Source organism: Pecten maximus, chromosome 1, assembly GCF_902652985.1.
Source record: "Pecten maximus chromosome 1, xPecMax1.1, whole genome shotgun sequence".
Taxonomy (NCBI): Eukaryota; Metazoa; Mollusca; class Bivalvia; order Pectinida; family Pectinidae; genus Pecten; species Pecten maximus.
The window spans coordinates 47163523-47187273 of record NC_047015.1 but is presented as its reverse complement, the minus strand read 5'-3'; the positions used below and the strand labels follow the sequence as shown (position 1 = coordinate 47187273).

The 23751-nt window shown below is 37.1% G+C and overlaps 1 protein-coding gene across 3 annotated transcripts in view; it reads left to right on the top strand.

Moving 5' to 3' along the window:
• Positions 1 to 23334, top strand: part of LOC117335944 (NACHT domain- and WD repeat-containing protein 1-like) — a 58567-nt gene extending 35233 nt beyond the window's left edge. For all 3 annotated transcript variants that reach the window (XM_033896240.1, XM_033896249.1, XM_033896232.1), the window contains 18 exons: positions 663 to 737; positions 1596 to 2930; positions 3415 to 3720; positions 4282 to 4515; positions 5030 to 5287; positions 5537 to 5660; positions 7717 to 7901; positions 8262 to 8390; positions 13555 to 13634; positions 16909 to 17091; positions 18023 to 18140; positions 18526 to 18716; positions 19576 to 19766; positions 20093 to 20255; positions 20612 to 20798; positions 21660 to 21875; positions 22169 to 22299; positions 22401 to 23334. In XM_033896240.1, the coding sequence (XP_033752131.1) occupies positions 663 to 737; positions 1596 to 2930; positions 3415 to 3720; positions 4282 to 4515; positions 5030 to 5287; positions 5537 to 5660; positions 7717 to 7901; positions 8262 to 8390; positions 13555 to 13634; positions 16909 to 17091; positions 18023 to 18140; positions 18526 to 18716; positions 19576 to 19766; positions 20093 to 20255; positions 20612 to 20798; positions 21660 to 21875; positions 22169 to 22299; positions 22401 to 22529 (4235 nt within the window). In that variant the 3' untranslated portion in view covers positions 22530 to 23334. The remainder of the gene's footprint in view (positions 1 to 662; positions 738 to 1595; positions 2931 to 3414; positions 3721 to 4281; positions 4516 to 5029; positions 5288 to 5536; positions 5661 to 7716; positions 7902 to 8261; positions 8391 to 13554; positions 13635 to 16908; positions 17092 to 18022; positions 18141 to 18525; positions 18717 to 19575; positions 19767 to 20092; positions 20256 to 20611; positions 20799 to 21659; positions 21876 to 22168; positions 22300 to 22400) is intronic.
• Positions 23335 to 23751: the final 417 nt, after the last annotated feature.

Sequence of the window (23751 nt, the reverse complement as noted above, 5' to 3'; positions counted from 1 at the left end):
AAAACTAGTCTGAATATTTCAAAAAATCAATTTATCTATCTTCGCTTAGATTTGGAAAATCGGCAAGTTTCATTAAGGTAAATACAAAGGGTCGCTTTGATTGGTCGAAAACAAAACAATATATATTTTCACTGCAAAATCTTATATTTTCACTGCTCATCGTTGCAATAAAAATATAATTTTTGATTATTTTGATAAATTTCTATATTTCATTGGCAAAAATGCATTAAAATCGGTAACCTCAAATACGGGATATCTAGGAAGTTTTTTTTTTATGTCCCCCACTGACTTAGCGATAACGAGGTTCGACTGTAACTCCTTTTGATCACGCCGTAGTTTTCACACCCATCATACCTCCCATTGCCATATTTAGTCAACGTTTCACCCACTTGACCCTAACCTTATGTTCCAAACTTCGTTATGTACTGTTGAATTATTCATATACGTATTTCTCAATACCGATGTTTTAATCTACATATTCATGTACAATATTTGTGGTATAACCATAGAAACATTATTTTCGTTTTATGTTTCTCGTGGCAAAGGCGACATTCAGTAGCTGATTGATAGGTCGACAATGTATTCATTTGGGAAAGATAATTTTTCTCCGTGCTTACTCCCATATAAATACAGACTTATCTGACATAGAATCTTAATTTCAGGAATAGAACAACAGATACAGAAGGCCATACACCTATCGCCAGAGGACTGTATATTCATCGAGAGGACGATAGAAAGTAAGACTTTATAACTTTCCAACTACCCATCATTTAAAAGAAAATTCAAAGATGGTTATTCTAGCAGTCATAAGTTTATGTATTGGGGTATTTGATATTGGTATTTGGCCAGCAAGATAAACATAATGATACGTAAGGAGATTACTGTTAATGTACTTCATTTTACGCACCCAGATTTTAGCGCAAACAAAACTAAAACAAATTAGCGGAATGATGAGTAAACGCACCAATATTAATTGCCATATAAACCAATGTATATAAATGCTTCCGGCGCAAAAAGCGCCAAGATATAATTACCGCTAAAATATGTACGTTTACTGTTAGAAAATAATGTAATGACCTGGGAAAGCAAAAGATTAAATGTTCTCAGATACTTAACAGGGTTATTCCAAGGTTGCTAGGGAAAAGCTAGATCGATCTCACACAGTGGGATAAAACAGCTGGCCCGCGGAATATGACGGCAAGCCTCGTGCTGACTGGCCAAACTCTTACGCGAAGGCTGAGATATCCTTGTCCACGGAACAGACTCATGTTAAATTCTATTAATCTGACACCAGTAGAAAAAGAACCAACATTGCTCAATTTAGATATGTACTTTTCCTATGGAATTACTGCACAGTTGTTAAAATTTCAGTTGGCTTATATGCCATGGTTGTCGCTTTCGGACCTAGTTTGCGTGTATTAAATTTCGCAGTAAACATTTCAAAACATTTGTTTGCATAATAGTATACAATATCCGTTGAGCATTTATTTTCGCACTATATTTAATTAACGTGAATATAGCAAACTAATAAATTCTCTGCGAACCAACTACCAACTATACACAACACATGTATGTTGAATTGTGTACTGTTGCAGATTCTTCCGAAGCAGAGAATAAGGCCCATCCTATCTTTGGTGCTAAGGAATCCAATGAAAGACGTCAGCGGTACGAGGAATTACAGAACCAGATCAATGCAGCTGTACCGTCTGCTAACAGGTTCGAATTTCTCATCAAGTTTAGAGAGGAAGGCATTACTCCCCAAAACTGCCAGGACCATGCCGAGTACATGGACAACTTTGCTGGTGCTGTAGCAACAAGAATTAAGGAACTAGCTGAAAGCTATATAAACAAAAACACCCAATGTCTAAAAACCAGTGACCAAATGTTTTACAACGAAACATTGCTGCATTTGCACCACTGCAAGGCTTTGAACTTGTCGCTTTGCGATGCAGCTGTGGAGCACCAACTTGTAAACGTACAAAAACTGCTGACATTTGGGGCGAAGAATGAACATTACGCCATCATGATCAAAGGACCTGTGAACTCAGGCAAGTCTATGTTTATATCAAAGTTATGTCATAAAGCAAGAGAAATGTTTGGGAAGGACACAGTTTTAATTACTAGGTTTGTTGGACTAACAACTGCTTCAACTTGCTGTGAAAATATTTTAAGAGCAATTTGTAGTCATTTGAATCAAATTTTACAGCAGAATTTATCGTTGAAATCCTACAACATGAGCAAGCTCAGAAACTATTTCCATGGTCTACTGAATAGAATTTCTAAGGGAAAACGCCATATAGTATTAGCAGTGGACAGTATAGACAAGATGAAGGTGCCGAAGTCAGAGACGGATCCTTTAGTCATGCTTGACTGGATTGTAAGTAAGCTTCCTGCAAAAGTTCACTTTTTTGTTAGTTACGATTCCTGTCCGCTAAGTCCAGCTACGCAGCGTCTCGAGGACAAAGCACCTGCAAGCGACCACGTCATCGTATTTTCGGACTGTACGGAGGACGAAATCAAATCAACAATCCAATTCAATCTGAAGTCAAAAATGAGGAGTTTGTCAAAGGAGCAAGAACACTTTTTCCGTGACTTGCTGCCTTTAAACCGCACCCCAATGGTGACTAACCTGTTACTCGAAACAGCAGTGAGAATGCCTTCCCATTACATGCCCGGGGGTTTGACCTCTTCCATATCGATAGATGATTTGGTACTGAAGCGGCTAACGAGACTGGAACAAACCCTTGGCGTCAAGCTTATCCGCGCTGTATGTAGGTACATAACACTCGCCAAGGATGGACTGAGCGAGATGGAGATCTTGGATGTTCTGTCATGTAACAATGATGTGCTGCTCGCTACAATCCCTACAGATCTTCCAAAGAATCTGCGATTTCCATTTTACAAGTGGCTACATGTCAAAGAAGAATTAGGTATGTTTAATCCGATAATACATCTGTTTTCAAATATCGATTTTGAATGTAAGAGCAGAAAAGGACATCATGAATTGTTCGGCATGAGATTCATAATACTTAATTTTTAGTATTGTATAAATATTATCTGGAGAGTCGATTGAAAACAGTGTCTACGATCTTTCGAGAACGCCTGTTACCTTTGTCAAGGCAAGAGTGTAAAATCAAATATGTTTGAACTCTTGTCTTGACAAGTGAAAGACAGGCTTTTTTGAAAAGCTCGCTGGTTGTATTCCAAACAAACATATTTCCAAATAATGACATCATGAATTGTTTACATGTTTTAACGATGTAAACTTCTGACTTAAGTTATATCTATGAGTAAATGAACATTTCTATCGTTTTCGGATAAAAGGTTCAGATTGTTAAGCAAAAGTCAAAGTTTGAAGATGAGTATAATATCCATTCAAATAAGGTAAAGAAACTCGATGGTTTTTTGTTCAAGGGAGTCTGCTTTGCACACGCCTGATACATGGGAAGTATTTACTCCGCTGGGCACACCCGAATATACAGGAAATCATGAGAAAGAAGTACCTGTGTCAGGTAGATAACATATGTAAGGCCCAGGTTGAACTAGCCGATATCTTTATGGACACGTGGGTGCGAGGGAAACCCCTCGTGGACAAGGAGCGAGGAGTGCAGATGATTGACGGAGCGTCCCGCTACGTGTGTCCACAGCCTCTCCTTTACAATGAACACCAATACAACCAGCGCAGGATAGACATGCTTTGGATACAATTATTGCAGTCAGGTAAGAACTTTAAATATGTCAAACGCATTTACATGTATATTTTTCATATTTGTAAACAGTGAACCGGAGGGCTATATGTTTCCTCTCCGTTCGTCTTGTAGTGTGTACATGTACGTAACGTTTAAGTTTGTCAGCGCTCTATCGATTTCATTCCTTGATCTTGATCAAACTTCATGTACTGACAAAGAACCTTCATATCTCGGACTAGTTCGAGTTTCAGGTTGGGTCAATGTCAAGGCCATTGTTACTTTTTAGCCAGACCGGTAGGGGACATGTATTTCATTGGCAATACTGAAAATGCTTGTCTCAAGTGGTAATGGGCGTAGGCAGTTTGCAATACAGAATGCATTCAATGTTTTTAATAACAATTAACAGATCATGTACATTTAAGTAATTTTCTTATACATGAATAAATGTTATCTGAGTTGTTATCAATAATACAATATTAAAGTATACTTATTCTGAGATATATTGAATTTACTTTTTTGAACAATATATTTTTAATTAATACAATTTCTTTATCTGCTTTGCCTTTATGGTGAGTAACTTCTATTTGCGCAGGTAGTATCCCAATGCTGAAGGAAAAAACATTTTGTAACTTCGAGTACATGTTAGCTATGGCGCACTCTAAGTCTGCAGACACGTTACTTGACAACCTTCGATTGACCACATCTAACCTACTGGATGCAGATATCCTCATGGTTTCGAACACGCTGAATATGTCTCGAGTGATATTGTCAGAAGACTATCTCCAGTTAGCTAATGAGCTGATCGGACGCGTCCGACACATCACAGGTATACTCTTCACACATATATATTGGATACAATATCGGAATGGTGTTTTTGTAAAGTCCTTGTAGTAATTAAGCAATTACCAGTCTACGTAAATAATCAGGAAAATAAAAAAACAATCGTACTTCAAAATCAAATCGGGTAACTATAAAACAAAATATAAATTAACACGGGACAGTGAAAAAAAATGTACACGAAATATAAGACACATCTTTATTAGTCACACACAGCATAAACATTAAGGTCATATCCTTGAACTGTCATGTCCCCAAATGAAAAACCAAGGGAGTCACAACGAAACCATATTCATGTATACATCTTAATCCGTGTATAAACGTATACGTGGTAATGACTATTGGAATTGCTTTAACTGTATGTGATCAGATCTCCTTACACTTTCTGCTACGTATTCTAATAACTGCATTCCGATTACCTTAGTCCGTGCGTTTCTTAGTATTGATTCAGTCATTGTCTATCGTGTTAATCCGCTTCGTCCTTGTTTCGCTCTGTATTTTAGAGCAATATCCAGATTACCTCGAACCGTTGGTTACCCAATGTATGCAGTGGTGCGACGCTTACAGTCAGCCTCTTCTAATCCCCTTGACTACATGGCTACCCAGTCCCTTCGTACCGCTAGCAACCACAATACCGGACGTTTGGGGTTGCAGGGTCCTCACCACAGTCTTTAGCAGCCAGCACGTGATATGCACAGTCCGGCAGAAGGATATTGCGCTATACCACGTATCAACAGGAAAGATTGTAAAGGCCTTTACCGGTGAGCTACACACCATATTTGAAGATTTGCCCGCCATAATTGGAAATGTTGCTTACGTTTGCTGTATATTCAGATTAATGCCATGGTGAATTGGCGCTACCACAATGCCTGCAATAATAAAAACATGTCCAGAAACTATAATTAATGCAACCTTAATTTAGCGGAATATTTCAAGTGCAAAAATTGTTAAAATAAAAATTCTATTAAAATAATGTAAGTTTACAATATTTTAATGTTACTTCGTTTTAGGTCACAAAGGCAGTGTGAAGTGCATTCATGTGTGTCGTGGGGGACGGGACTTTGTGAGCGGTGATGATGAAGGCGTTGTTAGGGTTTGGGATACCAACGCTGGTCAGTGTACGGCCGTCATCAGGTAAGCACACTAGTTATTAGCAGATGAGGCTATTTGGCCGTCTTCTAGGATTGCAATCCGTATTGTGATATATAGCGGATCATGATAGATGGTCATTAGATAAAGTCAACGTCATTAAAATGCCTCCAGAGTGGCAAGGACTTTGGTAAGATGAGACATATATGAAGCTGTATCCATCAATCATTCGTGCTCGTTCATCAGCTGTCGGACTTTAACAACAGCCATGGATCTTGTATATCCTGATGAAACAAATCATATGTCTTAATTAGAGTTTTAGGTTGGGAAAGACAAATGCTTCAATCATTATACCGTATTTAGAAGTGTCTATTTGGTAGTGATAGAGACAACCGTATATTTCACCGGTTTTTGTTATGTTGTATCGATTTGATATCTTTGATTATATTTGTTTGAATTGTACATGTATATATATAACGGTACGCGCTCTATAATTAAAACTGATTAACATTATAATCACAGACATGTCAGTTTTATGGGCATCATCTTTCTTAAGGTTACATGAGACGAGATCTCATGTATCAAATGACTGATTGCTTTAGCCTATTGTTCATCCTTTCATATCGCCAATCCACAAACAGTTAGTATGAACCGATGACAATACAGGTTTGAAGGAACATTACCTAACGAATGATTAAGAATACCGAGAATAGGATGAAGTGGTAATGCGATATACACAAGAATCAGTATTTCCCTATGTACCGTTACAAGTCTGCCAGTGCTCTGATAATACAGGCATTTGACTACTTACGGAGAAATTTGCAACAAGTTTTCGAGATAGGCAGGTTGATGAAAAAAAGGCTCAGCGGATTGATAAGCGCGGGAATAGGTAACATAATTTTGATTTCGTCTTTTTGTGACGTTACCGGAACGTCAATTAGACGGTGCCATTTTGAAAGAACTGGTCAACGCTATTTTAGCGTTTTCTCCTGTTACCCGATGATATCTACAAAAAGCTCACATCAAGTGAGTATTTTGTCAAAAACTTAACTGAATATTGCGGAAATGAGTGATAATTTAACTTCTCCACGAGGTAAGCTAACAACAAATAACTGAAGCGTAGAGCTCTTAGAGAACATTTGACCACGTCACTACTAAATATGTGTCAATACACGCTGTGCTTGACAACCATTGTCAATCTGAGACGGAAATTGTGGAATGTGAATATATCAACTGATAAAAAACATAAAATATATTAGACAAAATATTGAGTTGTTTCTTTTAATTATGTTAACAATACTGATGTCTTTACGTAGATTCACTGGACTTATATCATCTTAGCAACCACAGCTGCCGTAGCTACCAACGTCGCAACACACACTGAATTGTATTTTCTTCGTACTGTATTTAAACGATTCGTTTGATGTAAATATAAGGATTGTACCTAACGCGCTAACCATAGGATATGTTTGTTGCCAACTGCGGGCATACTACCGTATACGCAGTCAAAATCAGGTACAATCCTTAAATATTCGATTTCCTTATGCGATATGAATTCACATTTTTTTTGTTAATATGCATAGTGGTTTTGTTGTTGCCACCGTAACTCATTGGAGATTTTTGCTTGACCCGGATTTGACAAAGAACCAGAAGACGCTTACTCTTCCAGTGCAGTTGGTCTTATTCTTCTTGAACTTTGTTTAGGAGCAAATTTATGTTTTTGTTTATATTTTGCCTTCGTTTATTCAGTTTTGTGATTGAATTATTGTTTCGCTATTATGTCGATATTTTTTGTGGTTTTTGTTTTGCTTGAATTTTAAGCCTAATATATGTGTTGGTTAATTTAAAGTATAATCACCATTTTGTTGGTAAATTAAGAGTTGCCACGTTCGAACTTTGTTATATCTTAATTACTTCCATTTTAGTTGACAATAACAAAAATGAATTACGAGTGTATCAGAACTCGGGCAATCGCCAAGGCATTGTATGCTACAACACTTCTTGTCATACTATATTAGCCAACTAACAAGAGAATGAATTCAACAATTAATCATTTGTAATTACGCAGGTAAATCCGCACATATATTTTTCTTTCTATCAGAGAGCATACCGGTGACGTGAACACAGTTATAGTCGCTGCCAATTACGATTATGTGATCAGTGGATCAGACGATACCACCGTCCTCATCTGTAGTTATGCGGGAAAGAAGATTTGTGTCTTAAAGTCACATATTAAAGGCGTGACAAGTGTTCGTCTCAATAGCTCGAACAGCATTCTCGCTTCAGGTAGGAAACGACTTGCAAACATTTCCCCCAAGTTACTGGCTGTTTTGTTTATAATATGATTTTATAAAACAAAGATCATTTGCTCACATTATGATCGCTTTTTCTAAGGTTTATACCGACGAATACAAATTAATATACAGTGTATCCACTACGCCAGTATGTCATGCTTAATAGATATTTCATATATGAACGCATAATGTTGTAAAGGAATATGATAGCTTGCTATTAGTTTCCATTGCACTGTATATAGTTGATCTTTGATGTGATATATATGTGTAAACATTATAGAAGGCTTTACAAAATTTTCACTGATACATTATGAAATTATCATCTGTCGTTTTGATTATAATATTTTAACAGCATCCAGAGATAAATCCATTGTCTTGTGGAGCCTAGAGGATCTAGTAAAGCTCGGAAGCATCACAGATGGTATAACATCACCCATAACCTGCATGGAGCTCACATGTGATAACACCTTTCTCGTTGTAGGTTAGTATACAGTAACAACAGATAATACAGACATAATAACAATATCGTAATTCTAACTCAAAAAAAATCTAGGTCTGCACGGTGACACTTGATAAAGTACAAGGAAGATTTTATCAGATGTTCCGGAAGATTCTTTTACCCTCATCGACGACACCAGCCATTACGTATAACGACAGTAATACCCATATACATGATTTCGTATGCCAATCTTTTGGTGATGTGTACCTGTATGTGGGGGTATAGGTGCGATGTGGTGTATTGTTTATTAAGTGCGAGTCCTTGGTGTGAATGTATAATGTGTATGTTTTTTTTTTAGTTATGTTTCTGTCTTTTAATATTTTTCTTTTTTATGCACTTAAAACATTACAAAATATATCTGCTCAATTTAACCTTGATATTCATAACTATGCAATTGTCATTTTCCTTGAACAGTTTGTTAACAGTTATTTTCCCTTGCATCTTATGTTAGAATTTATAGAACTTTGTATTCTTCATGATTAACATTTAAGCCTTGTAGTTTCTCTAAACTATGATTTAAATTTATAATAATGATAATACTGTTCATTGCGTGAGAATACATTGTTTATACTGAGATTATTGTGTGCAGTTAGCAAGCGCTCCTGCGTGAGGGCACAATATTTTTCAGGTGGTTGGACTTAGAGCTCCAAGCCCTGACAACCTCTATCAAACATAGATATATACATATATTGGATATATTAATACTACTACTGTTGGGGGAATAAAATGTTTGTATCCATTAAAAAGGGGTTAAATCCGGGTTAGGTCACATTCTCAAAATTAGAAGTAGGATGGTCGTGGTGACATTGGAACCACTAGGAATGTTAACAAGGATCGAACACGCATGCAAAGTTAATGGAGTTTTCAATATATCGTTATGCATTTGTTAAAAAAAATATTTCTTCGCCATTAGTGCCTCCTTGTTACTTATCCACCAATAATAAAAGGATATTACTTACATAATTGTCGTTCATTCTAATTAATTTGTACAAAAGGCAAATAGTATATTAGTACCGTTCAAAAAGTCATAATACCTAGGAGGTAACCACAAAACCGAAGAAAAGGTCTAAAGAAATTTTCAAAATACCGATGTGGAGGTGAAAAAGACCAATGATTCAATAAATATCATAATTCAAAAGTTATGTCTCCATGATAATGTCTAGATTATTGGGCAGTTCATCTTCGAAATCCCGTGGATTAATGGAGGCAAGATAACTAATAGAGAGCTCACGCCTTGTATTTCGAAATAGAAGGCTGTTCATCACAATGACATTTGAATGTGTTAAGCGGTGAAATGGTTCAGCAGCTATTGACGTTTCCTGGTTATGGGACGGAGTGTCGTATATCATCTATGTTCATAATGTCTTCATCAAACTTAACCATACCTATGTATCTATATATGTATGTGAGCACGATATGTTCATTTGTGTGATCACATGCATGCGGATGTGTTTCTGTCGTGAATATGGTCATCTGATTTGATTTGATGATTTTAAGTTGTTTTATTGGTTCTAGCTGACGCTAGATATTGGATTTTAGTCCATAACCGAAGGCGGTCTTTACTGTTTTGCTGATTGTATGTTGTGGTATCATTGCAATTGATTGTTTTTCATTAAGTGCAACACTTCGTTTGGCTTGAAAACCGACATGGTAATGATCTGTTACAGTTAGTGTTAGATGTTTGAATATATAATCTTCTAGATTTTGCAAATAAAAAGAATGGACAATGCCGCGAAAAGAAGCAATATGGAGGAATCTTTTACCGGCAAGGTTTTCTGTTAATTTGGTTCTCTGTGTCTATAGATAAAATAGGAATTAATCAATTACCAACAACAGTGGAATTATCATTGAGAAAGGCCAAAGGACTATTCAGGATTACATAGGAAATATAGCGATAAAATCCATCAATTCACCCAATTGTTACAGCTGTCTCTTTGCTTTAAGACACAGGCTAATACCTTGTATAAGCCAATACATTAGTCACGTCAGCTCTAATGATACAAAGAAGTAATTTTCCACATGCTCACCAGCGTACAAACACCACGCTTCTCCGCTATACTAGGGTAGAAAAATCAATGCTTAATGTAGTGGCCTTTATATATATATCAGATACGTAGAAGGTGACCACTGACGCGGACAATGGTTTCCGGATATTCACCAAGAGGATATATCGGGAGATACGCCATTAGCGAACAAAATTATTACTTGTAGGTTTCTGTGAATACGATTCGTAGCACCGAGTAAGGGCCAAAGGTATCAATAGATTAAAAGGAAGAAATTGTCTATAAGTACTAAGTGGAAAATAAGTTGTTTCCTATCGACTTCAAATATAGACATGCTGTCCTTCAGATGAACCATTTGATTATTGTATGTTGTATTAGTGACGGCTTGTATGGTACTTCTTTCTCTTGTTATGAATGCTTTTTATTGTTTAAACTGTTGTTGATATGTGTATTTATAAATATTTTTTTGGCTACAAATGTGTATTTATAAATATTTTTGTGGCTACAAATGTTATACAAATTTGTATGTTTAGAAATGTTACATGTATATCCATGGTAACAAATGTTATCGATACTAATACCGTTACAAATGGTCTGTGTGGGTATGTTATACTTGTTATATATACATGTATATGAATATACGGTACAAACATTATATATATTATATACATTTTACAAGAATAATAACCCGTCTTACAATGAATGAGAAGCGAATGTCGGCTAGTCAACAATTCTCATTCATTGTAAGGAAGGTTATTATCCTGGTAAAATCGCAGAATGTGGTTCGGATAAAAACCAGTTTTTTAATCACACCAGAAACTAATGGGCTGATGGTGAAATAGTTCGATCAAGCTGTTCTTCTGAGAAAGCCTTGTCCAACTAGTTCAGGGATTCTTCATAATAGAATATAATAAACAAAATTTGACAAAAGATTCTGACTTCAATATCTCAGTCATAGCTGCTGACATCCAATTCGATGGCGAACATGTGACGCCAACAATCGAAAAGTTGCTGAGTTGTGCATGGTCATTACAAACTCCCAATCGAAATCCTTTGAACCGGATCCGCATTTCATAGTATTACTGAAGCAATGTCTTGAAGCACTACTCCCTTTGATAAACTTAAGCATGAATAAATCGTTAGTTGAGTCAAGGATTCCATCGTATTTCAAGAAAGCTCATGTTAGACCATTGTTGAAGAAACCTAAAGTGGACAAGCATGGAAGAATCAAAGAAATACCTTTCAGTGTGAAATCTTCCTTTCGTGACCACTTACAATATACTTCGTGTCTACAGTGATACAGCTGCCGCCCTGGATAAGAAATGTATTGCAGTTCTCATCATGCTTGATCTGTCAGCTGCATTTGACGTCAATAACCATGACTTAATTTTCAAACTTCGAGAGTACTTATATGGAGTGACTGATGATGCACTACGTTGAATCGGGAAAGACAGAACTAATAGCATCCCCCTCATAAGTGTCACCACATGAAAGGTCTCCAGCTTAAGATGGGTGCCACACTAATAAGGCCGTCCTAGCTGTGGGGAACTTTGGTGTACACTTTGATAGATCTCTGAATATGGAGAAACAGGTAAACGCTATCGAAAGAGGGAGCACATCGCACCAGTGCTTTATTTATTGCATTTGCTACCACTGCGTTGCAGGTCACAGTAAAAATTTGTCATGTAAACATGCAAGGCAATTAATGGAAAGGATCCGGATTATTTACAAAACTTGTTTTTCTCTACTAGCCCTTACGATCACTACGATCGGAGACAGAATCCTTGTTATGCGTTCCATTTTCTCGTACTGTGCCTATGGTAACCGGTGCTTTCTGTTACCAAAACGTCAAAAACCCTTGCCTAATTTCAAGAAGGAGATTAAAACTCACTTTTTGTGTGTGTCTTAAGTCTTTAGCGGACTTCCTGTACACATTATCATCTAACTGCTAGAGTCGACATGGGTTATATATGGTCTGTACAGTGTGCAACACTTGAAATGTATTATTATATGTTGTAATGTGAAGCTCATAAGAGTAATTTTACAAATTAGATAGTGTGCTATATGAATTTTGCATATTATTATTATTGTATATTAGTATTAAAGATACTTTTGTACTTATAAATATATGTGTATAGTTACAACTGTTATATATACATACGTGTATTGCTACAAATGTTACATATATCTTTATGATTACAAATGTTATATACATGTTTGGTTAAAAATCTTTTTGATTATTTCTGTGGTTACAAATCTTGAATGTTCATTCATTGCTACAGATGGTATATATATTTGTATGGTTACAAATTTTATAAATATTTGTATGGTTACTTATGTTATACATACTTGTTTGTATACAAATGCTACATATACGTGTATAGTTACAAATGTTATAATTTCCTTTTCTTTCTCACTGTTCTGTCTTTCTTTGCGCTGTTTCCTTACTATAGGTGTCTCATTGACACCCGTCCTCATATTACCCTGACTGTTGGTATCTCATTGACACCCGTCCTCATATTACCATTACTGTAGGTGTCTCCTTGACACCCGTCCTCATATTACCCTTACTGTAGGTCTCTCCTTGACACCAGTCCTCATATTACCCTGACTGTTGCGAGGATTTTGAACCCCTATCACAGAACAAAAACAAATTTTATACATGTATGGTTACAAATGTTAGATATACGTAGATGGCTATAAATAGTATGCATACTTGTACAGTTAAATATCTCAAATATATTTGTATGGTTAAAATTTTCTAGTTACCTATTTGACCACAAATATTATAAATACGTTTATGGTTACAAATGTTGCTGATAAATATATGGTTACATGTGTTATACTCATAAAGCTGATATGTTGCCGGTGACAAATGTGCACAACAGTTCCTGTGTGTAACAAAAGCTAATTAATTAGATTGGTTTTTTAATCGATATCATCCGTGTTTTTCATTAAGACTTAATTTTGGCACCTGGTATCTTTGAAAATTAACCAGGCAGTGTAGACCTTAGTTTAATGAAATTATATTGCTCCATCTTCTTATTATATTAATGGCATGGAGCACCTTTGACACACATAAAAAGTCTTCTGTATAGAAACTGGATCAAGCGATACAAATGTATATGTTTTATGTTTTCCAGGCTGTGAAGACAATTCCCTGCATGTGCTTTCATTCATCACCGGTTCATGGATACATCAGCTCAGAGGACACGAAGTGGGCGTAAGTAGTATATCTATCAGAGGTCACGGAGGTGTCGTTAGTCATTACGATCATGTCAAAGGGGTGATGGATTGGTTGATTTAGTTTGATATTTGTCCTATTAATAGCTATGTTCATTTAAGCCGGCCTCCACTGTGTGCGAACTGCAAAGAGAAGCTACATTGGGTTCTTGTTTGACTCCTTGTGATATCGCAGAACCGATGCCGACCTTAAAGTTCTATCTATCTGAAGTATACTGCTGAAGACACCCAGCAGTTCACCTCACCCGATCACATTATATTGTCATTGGACGAGCCAGACGTCTCACTCGTTATATACTGATTATAAAGTAGTAGTTACCATTTTTAGAGATATCTGGTACATGTTTCGGCTAGGAAACAAAACCAAAAACTTCTTAACAGGGACGAACTTAAGGCCAAAAATGGGAGCAATGTTAATCGAGACATTACGGAAAAGACAGTCATTTAGAAAAAACGATAAATTCGCCTCTTATGATCAGGCAATGGGGGCAGCAGGTCAATTCTAACACCTTACCTGCAGTGAGTATACTACAGGGTACATGGAGGGGCCGTTAGTCGTATGGTTATATACGCCCTTATAGGAGTCATTGATGGGGGTAGTAAGTCATGTTACTATATAGCAAGGACCACGGAGGGGGCGTTAGTCATGTCATCATATATCGGGGGACACGAAGGGTTCATTAGTCATATGATTATATATCACGGGTCACGGAGGGGTCGTTAGTCATGTTAATATATATATCAGTGTCCATAGAGGTGTCTTTGTCATGTATGTATATATGAGGGGTCACGAAGGGTTCATTAGCCTTATAATCATATGTCCGGGGTCACGGATGGGGTCGTTAGGCATTTCGATTGAATAACAAGGGTCAATATTCTTATACATTTTAAATCATAAATCAAAGGACACGGAGCGGTTCAAAAGTGATACAATTATGTATTATAGTACAGGTTCACTTCAGTAAGTTATAAAAATATAGGTAGTATGCCAATGTGTACGTGACAGAACATGAAAGGTCACTGAGATATAGGTAAGGATGAAATGAAAATCAATTTGGCAAACACGGGCCATACACATGACGTAATCAAACAACAGGACCACGTGGGAAACATCTATAACACTAAACACGTGTCGTACATCTAATGTAATCAAACAACAGGACCACGTGGGAAACACCTATCACACCAAACACGTGTCGTATATCTGATGTAATCAAACAACAGGACTACTTTGGAAACAGTTATCACACTCTTGTGTTTTTAATGAACACGCGCATAATTCTTAATTATGGACGGGTAGGGTAAGAACACAAATAAGGGTACTTATGACATGGAGGCGTGATATAGGGAGGATCGGGTTTTTACAAACGGTTTCGAGAAAGTGGAGAAGGATATGCTAGATGAGCCAAGGACCACTATTCAGTGAAACGAACTCAATCAAGGTGTCTGAAAAACAGTTCTTTTAAGAGAGGGGGGTTATTATAACAGTCCCATAAAAGGCTGTTAAGTACTTTAGCGAGTTAGCTATTCGATGTGATAACTTCCTGGTATATATGTCAAGTATACCAAACGTCTAAAAGAAAGAAGATATAGGTATATTGGATGAGGTCTGATCTTTTTCTCACAACGATTGATCGATTGTACATTGTATCTACGTCCACTGCCAATAAGCCGATATTGGTGTATGACATCCTAATAAACACGTGGAGAAAATGGAGACGATTGAATACAGCTCTTCAGCTGCACATGAGTATATCAAAGGAGGAAGTTATAACTAGATGTGTGTTTACAGACTGAAGAGGTCGGGGTGACTTAAGGCAATAAAAGTACCACGGAGATAAAAATATCCACACAGATAGCAGTCACAACGGCAGGAATTGGTTGGACGAGAACACATTTAATGTGGCGGAAACGCGACTATGGGATATAAGTATTGTGAAGGTAGAATCAGATGGTCAAGGACACAAGACAACACTAATGGAAGGTGTCAAATGGAAGTTAGGACGATGAAGGGAGACTGGAGAAGGGTCGTAGCTAAACACGGGATCTAACCTACATAGGGATATCGGAACACTTGGTGTCATAAGATGTTTGGTGCTCTGCTCTCTACGTGGGGGAAGTGCCGAAAGAAATCGACAGCTACGTCAAAACGGGAAAATGTAAAATTAAAAAACAAAGAACTAGACATCAAAACGGTAAAATATAAAATGATAACACAGAACTAGACATCAAAACGGTAAAATATAAAATGATAACACAGAACTAGACATAAAAACACATGTCGTAATGAGCATCTATAGATGAGACATCAGTATGTGGCAAGAAACAAGAAAGATAAAACTAACACATTTTATGGGGCGTGGGAAAACAGCAATGCACAAGTTAATATTTGTATGTGTTTACATATACATCGGCAAGTAAAATATTGATTTAACGAAAATAAGAATGGCTAAATAATTACAAAGTAAGGATCGAGATCACCCATAAAAAATAACCGTGATGCATATTTGGAGATGTTGATATTCGTCATTAAACATATGGTGTTTAGAAATTAATAAGGTTGCTTTATTTGGAACAGAGATGTGCAAAATATTAATAATAAGTTATATGCTGGTGTGTATTGTAGACATATTGTGATTTGGTTGCTAGGTTTCATACAAAGCTGATATATACCACATTGAACGGGTAACGTTTATCAGACATCGATTTACAGTCACATTAGTTTGATTGCTGCTGAGAGTTGAATGTACGTAAGTCGACAGGTTTAACCATTTATGCTGGGGATGACCGTGTATTGTAGGCTTTGAATATATGGTAGTTATCATACGGTGGCACGAATCATTAATTAGGAGGACATACCTTATTTACACATATTTCAATTTTCACGAAACAGTAGCAAATAGTGCCATCTAACTATTGGAAAGTTTATTTGCTCTCACTGAACCTATCTCTGTTCCAACTATATTGTTCATGTCAAATATTAGCAACTGTAAAAAAGGCTGTGTGCGCGTTCGACAAAAGTCATTTAAATATGAATAATTAAGTTTTTATGAAAACTCGGACTCAGAGTTGGTTTTATTTTTTTCATATATATCATCTTATGTAGGTCACTAAGTTAGTGCAATACCCTCCAGTATGACCGAATGGTCCCGGAAATAGCCTTTTACCATTTGTGTACCATTTCTGTGTCTATAAACTGATTTGTGTACCTTGTCCGTATACCTGCTTTCTACCTCGTCACTTACCTGCTACAGGTGACGTGTATTGACGTGTCTAACGACTGTTTCCATGTGGTGGTAGGGTGTTTGGACGGAAACGTATACCTATATAACTTACGCACAACTGACCTACTACAGACACTAAAAGGCAGTTCCTGTGACCCTGTCCGGGACGTTTGTATTTCCAGGGACGACTTCTTCATCTTCAGTGCAACAGAGGTAATTATAATTAAAACTTTCTTACTTACAGTACAGTATTCAGAGAGATTACTCGCCAACAACCATTAATATGGCATGCTCTTTGAAGGGGTATTTACCGTCATTTACGAATGCGGTTGATTTTAATTTTAGGGCTGGACTTGGCACAATTGATTAAGTCATTCTTACATTCTGCAGTTCATTTATACATTTGTGATGTCTGTTTGACAAGTCTGTCATTATTGAGCAGGCTTTACTTCAAATAAATTATTCCGTTGCTATAGGAACGTCGTTTCCCTTCAACATGTACTTCTGTCCTACCAGTGCGTGGGTTGGCGTTTCAAATGTATAGTTACTAACTATCTGCAACATATATTTTATGAAAGAAAATGCTATAGGCAAGACTATTCAGCGAATGAAATGGTAAAAGAAATGAGTTGACATGTGGATATTTTTCGTTAATTTTGGTAACAAAATCTTCCAGTGCATTGTTGTTGCCGAGACAATAAGAAAGATATTGTTTTATATCTAAGATGATTTCTATCTATCTATTTTACTGATTACTTTGAACACATCAATGCCTTGTCAAGTCCTCCCGTTTCATGTAAACATTTGCAATATCTTATCTATATTAACAAGAGACAATTATTGACCAGGCTGATCGTATAAACCATCATGAACTTACAGTCAAGTAGCTTTACAATTCCCTATCAACCTGTTACCTGGATCACACTTATATGAACAACAGGGATAGCTTATTGCTATCAGGAGTTATCAGGGTAATCGTGACTCGGAAATAACAAAAATGATCAAGGACATGTTCAATAGCTAAAGTGGAATATTGTGTTTCCCTCCGGATAAGAGGCATCATGAAGCTATCCATCTTTTTCTTCTCTTCTTGGTTCTAATACCCCAATAAATGTGACAACATGTTCATTTCTGCTGATTACAGACAAAGATCAACGTGTGGAACTTCTACAAAAAGACCATGAATAAAGCGACTGAGAACGACCATAGCGGTAGTGTAACGTGTGTCTACATGGACGACCAGAGTCGGTTCGCGCTGTCAGGTATTTGGCAGTCTATAGGCGGTTAGGTTTAGAGGAACGAGTGGACAAAGCACAAACAAGTGAATTACACTTAAATAGCAACGTTATGATACATGAATATAAAACATCATCATGCAGTCGTCTCGTCCTTAATTCGTCAGTGACATGCCAAAAGTGAAATTCAAGAAAGGGAAAGCATGATAATAAAACTGAGAGTAAAGACATGTTAAAACAGATACATTCGCACAGTAAACAAATTTTGAAATTTTAAAATTTTAGATACTTTTAGAACGTCAAACTAGGCATGGAACGTGTATTGTAGATATGGATATATAGCTATACAATAGGTAGTTAATGTAAGAGGTAGAAATCACTTATTGCAATTATATTAATTTAATGTTTACAGGAGGAGAGGATGGTGTCTTAAAAATGTGGAATTTGGAATTAAACGAATTCAAGGAGAATCTGCTTGGACATTCTGCTGGTATCACATGCATCGCTGTATCCCCAGATGGTTCCTGCTGTGTGACCGGCTCTAGGGACAGGACCCTCCTTCTCTGGAGCCTCGAGCTTCTCACCTGGGCTCTGTCATACAAGGTATTACAGTTAGCGATATGATTGTGTTTACCATTACCTGTCTACAATGGTATATGCTTCAATTGATGAAATTGTTATTTTCACAATTTCATTAACTTTACATATAGTTATTTATTAATCCTTGCCTACAATTATGTGAATATTATGAGGTAAAAAACATAAACCGAAGCATTTAAGATGGTGGCAGACTAATTTGCACTCTTTCGTAAAGTAACTACACTTGAACGTTTAACCCTCGAAGACCTACTTGCGGCGTCATATGCATACAATTTGACATCAAGATATGCCAGCTTTTCCGGAATATATCGGGGAAAATGTGTTCGATGTGTTCGTTGATATGAGACTGAATCGTACTTAAGCAATGAACCATAATAATAAGATGTTCGGTACCTCGCATATCTAATATCATCCTAGATAGCTGCATATGTGCGTGAAGCTTGAATTATTTTTTATTGCTTTTGCTTTGGCTGAGCTTACCTTTATTTCCCGTTGTTATGGGAACGAATTGCCAAAATCACTTATCTCATAATTTACGACCATATTCACTAACTCATTTTAATTTAACGTCATGCACAAAATGCATTAATATGATTAGTAGGCAAGACAAGACATACTCTTTAATATAGCTTCTGTATTTCCTGGTACTGCGGAACCAATAAGGTCTGCCCAATATTACGTATTCTTTCTTTCCGGAGCACATCTAAAAATCTATTCGAGATGACGTCCTGAAACTTAATATAGTGATCATTCTTATGGTTACATAGGGAATTTATCTTTATTGAAATCTTTTGTTAATTGTTGTCAATCATTTATTATCTTAAACGGCATTTAAACAGCTATCGGGATGTTGCATTTACAGCACCATGAGCTCATGATTCAGAATGTCGAATACGTTGACGACGAACGAATCTTGTCCTACGATGTCCAAGGCAACTTCCATATATGGCAAGCGGAGACAGGGGTCACTCTGACGACATACAATATCCCTGCTGCCACCTTTGTCTTGTCCAGTGACGGCCAGTACCTTGTCACGTCCCGAGGCGACCAAAGGTAATTTTTTCTGGTCGGTCGATTGGGGGTAGTTTTTCTCGAAGATGGTGGTCATTGTTTTGTCAGTGTATATATACCCAATCGTATCCAAAGGTATTTCATACGAACAAAACGTCTCGCTTTCTCGCCCTCACCCATCGTCGGAAACCCACGTCAACAGTGCAGAGTCACTTGGGTTTCCGACGATGACCCTCATCCTGCCCTTGTTGGATCTGTACTTCGATAACATTAGGAGTTTGTCATTGTTTTACATATCTTTTAAAGTTAACTTTTTGTACCGTTACTTTATTGCGCCAAATCCATGACATCATGTTTTGTTGTCGCAGCGGAAAGATTTGGAGGACAAATGATGGCACTATGATTGGTTGTGTCAGCCACACAGAGAGGATCACGTGCGTCGCTCGCTCTGTGGATGACCAATATCTGGTGACTGCTTCAGTTGACGGTTCTCTTAAAGTTTGGGAACTTGCAACTGCAAAACTTACACAGGTATGCTCGTTCACCCATGTAGCTTTAAGATCAAACCACGTGACATGTACACGTGTTTGAAAGGTTATTTAGTAGAAGTGTGTATCTCAATAAATCAACTTTACATTTTCCATATGACACCTCTTGAACTTGCTATCAATATATGTTTGTTTTCGGTCTCTCTCTTCAGGCAATATTTTGAGCGGGTTTGCCAATGATTTGATTTTCTCGTTTTCTTTCCATATGTATATAAACATGGATGATTTTTTTGACACTCGGTAAAAGTTGTAGGACTTCTGATCGTCTTATGTATTTGAGACTTTCCATATCCATTCGTGTGTAATACCAACGTGTCTACAATACATATGTATTTGTAGGTGCTGGTGGAAGAAGATTGCCCCGTCACGGCGGTTGCCCTACATACAGAAGTGGTGTCGGGATCTGAGCGTGGTACGGTACTGGTGTGGGATCTTTCTATAGGAGAGCCTCGTCACCGTCTTACAGGTCACACTGACTGTATCACAACAATTCGTATCACCAGCGACGGGCTATTTGCTATCTCAGGTACATCACTAACATCCATTATCCGCTATAACTGCCTCTGGGTAGTGATGGACTTTCGCCTCACCTAGTTTACGTCCTGCGCAACGTAGCGCCATCTATCGAACAGCTAAACGTTAGTAAATGGCCTTAAACACACCTTCCTTACAGACTCGCGTTATTACACTTTGTTCATTATATCAAATGCGAAAACCTCCCACAATGCAATGTACTTTGCTCCACTTTTGCTGATAATTTCTGGTGATAGAAAAGGCATTCACCTTGACTAGATTGCTTTCTTACGTAGCTGAAAGTTTTCACCTTATCGTAGCATATGATGTTATATATGTGATTCATCTCGACAAGTTCATAGCTTGACGCTAGGAAAGCAATTCCAAACATCTAACCTTATAACCTCAAGTAGTATAGGCCATTACCAGGTTGATGTCCTCGCGGTTTTTATAACGTCACGGTATCTTGTCTCCATCACAATCCGCTTGATCCAATCATGTCACTACACCTAAACTACTCTTTGTCTTACGACCTGACGTTGATATGTATTTATTTTATAGTCGTTAACTTCTTATTCTTATGGGGCTGCGGTGGCCGAGTGGTTAAGGTGTCCCGACACTTTATCACTAGCCCTCCACCTCTGGGTTGCGAGTTCGAAACCTACGTGGGGCAGTTGCCAGGTATTGACTGTAGGTCGGTGGTTTTTCTCCGGGTACTCCGGCTTTCCTCCACCTCCAAAACCTGGCACGTCCTTAAATGACCCTGGCTGTTAATAGGACGTTAAACAAAAACAAACCAAACCAAAGTATAACTTCTTGCCAGGGATTTTCCCTTGTGCTTTCTTAATGCTTCTGTACATGTATGTTTTTTCAGCATCTCGTGATCACACGATCAGGCTATGGAGTATTCGACACGGAATTCAGGTGACGTTATTGTCGATGCACATTCCGGTGCTGAACTTCATGACGACGGCTGATGCTAAAAGGATTATAGTACATCTTGAAAATGATCACCACGTTCCTCTATTGTGTCTCCATAACAGTCCGGTCGACCCGGAGTCAAATAGCGAGTGGGCACCATCCATCGCAGGTAGGCACAGATCTCCTCTAGGACTTTCAAAAAAAATGAGAGTTGTATACAAATCGAACTGCAGCATACAGCTGTTTCTTTAAGACTCATCAGTGATGTGAAGGGCATAAAGTGTTCATCATCGGAGGCGACTATTACCAGAAAACTCGAAATAGGTATTTATATATATATATATATAGTATATACATAAATATATGTATATCTTAATATCACCATAATACCAGCTACAAAACATGGTTTGATTGTATTTTTAAAAGTGAATTTATTGATTTTTTTTTTATCTTTTACTTTAGATGCCCTTGTAGTTTTGCCTCTAGTTCCGAGACATACATTTCCACATCGAAATTCTGGGATGTTTCCTGTGCCAAAATTGCCAGTGAAGAGGAAGCGAAGCTCGGTATCAAGCTTACCGCAAATGATCAAAGTAATTTTGTTTTTGTACTGTTTTGTCATCCTTGATTTGATTTGATTTGATTTGTCTCCATGTATGTCAAAATTGTATTATCATTTTTCGTTCTTTTGCAGCTGTCTCCTATCAAAGGACCACCGAAGTCAACACCAAAATCATACAGAACAAGGTTTAGAATTCCAAAAATCCACAGACGAGAGCAAAATGCGGACTCAAAAATGTCGAAAATGTGTGTTATTGTGTGACTGATGTCAAAAGTGTTAAATATTTCTTTTCATTTACCTTGTAAGGACTACATTGATGCGACTAAAGCTGACACAATCATCATATTCTGAATGCTGTGTTGAAACATGTAAATAATCGCTCACTTGGTCAATACTGTGGGTTACTGGTAGGTCAATCCACATTTCCGACACTCGGTTGAACTATAATTAATACTCGCATTTCACCATCCGCTCTGTGAACACATTTTGAAGTCGGAAACTTCAGCTAACATTTACACCCAACTTGCTGTAGCGAACACTGCAGAAGAAACGGATGTTTCATTGACCAACACTGAATCAAAAACTATGTGTTTTTTTCAACGTTTTATGTCCGTATTACGGTATAATTTAAGCGGTACAATTCCAGACTAGAGGGTATGGTAAATTTAGCTGTCTGTATAAACATTTGTGCGCATCAAAACAAAGTCATGTGATATGAAGGATAGGAGCATGTATTATGGTATTAACGGAGATAATACCAATATCGCTTGCTGTGACGATAATCAATATTATCTTCGCAATTATGTTACAATGTATTAATTATTACTTATTTGTACTTTTTATGTGCCGGTAGATTTATTGCTAAGAAATGTTAAAGCTCTTTAAGGAAAATGGTTGTGCGTTAAAAATGGATATAATGCTTATAAATACAGCTGTTTTGTAGATATTTAGTATAACGATACCCACATATATATATATGTATTTTATTTTTGACAAAACAATAAGTTATTTGTACCCACTATATCATTGTTAAATGTAATAAATAAAACATGTGATAGTGAAATGATTTTTGTGTCAGTGAATTAGTGATTTTTATTTCCATTATTTCCATCTCCGTGTCGGTCAGCTGGACAATAAGAGATCCTTGAGAAAACAGTCGAACGAAATTCCTGTATCAGTATCTTTACCCACCTCCAATTATCTTTTGATCTTATCATTGTCTCGAAGATAATTGCCAGCTTGGCTTTCATTTGAGTAATAATGGCTTTCTATTCCGTTGCTACTTTTCTATCTGGTAGGTATTCCAACTCATAGCCATTTCCGCAGACACCGTCAGATTTGTCGATAGCAATTCGTTTGACTGTCTTGCAGTAGACATCCTTAACATAAATGTTCCATTATCTGTGGTGACGTGCTGTCTTATGTCCATTGGAAGTAGGAGCCTTGTGATTAGTATGGCTGATGACGTATGATATTATCTTTG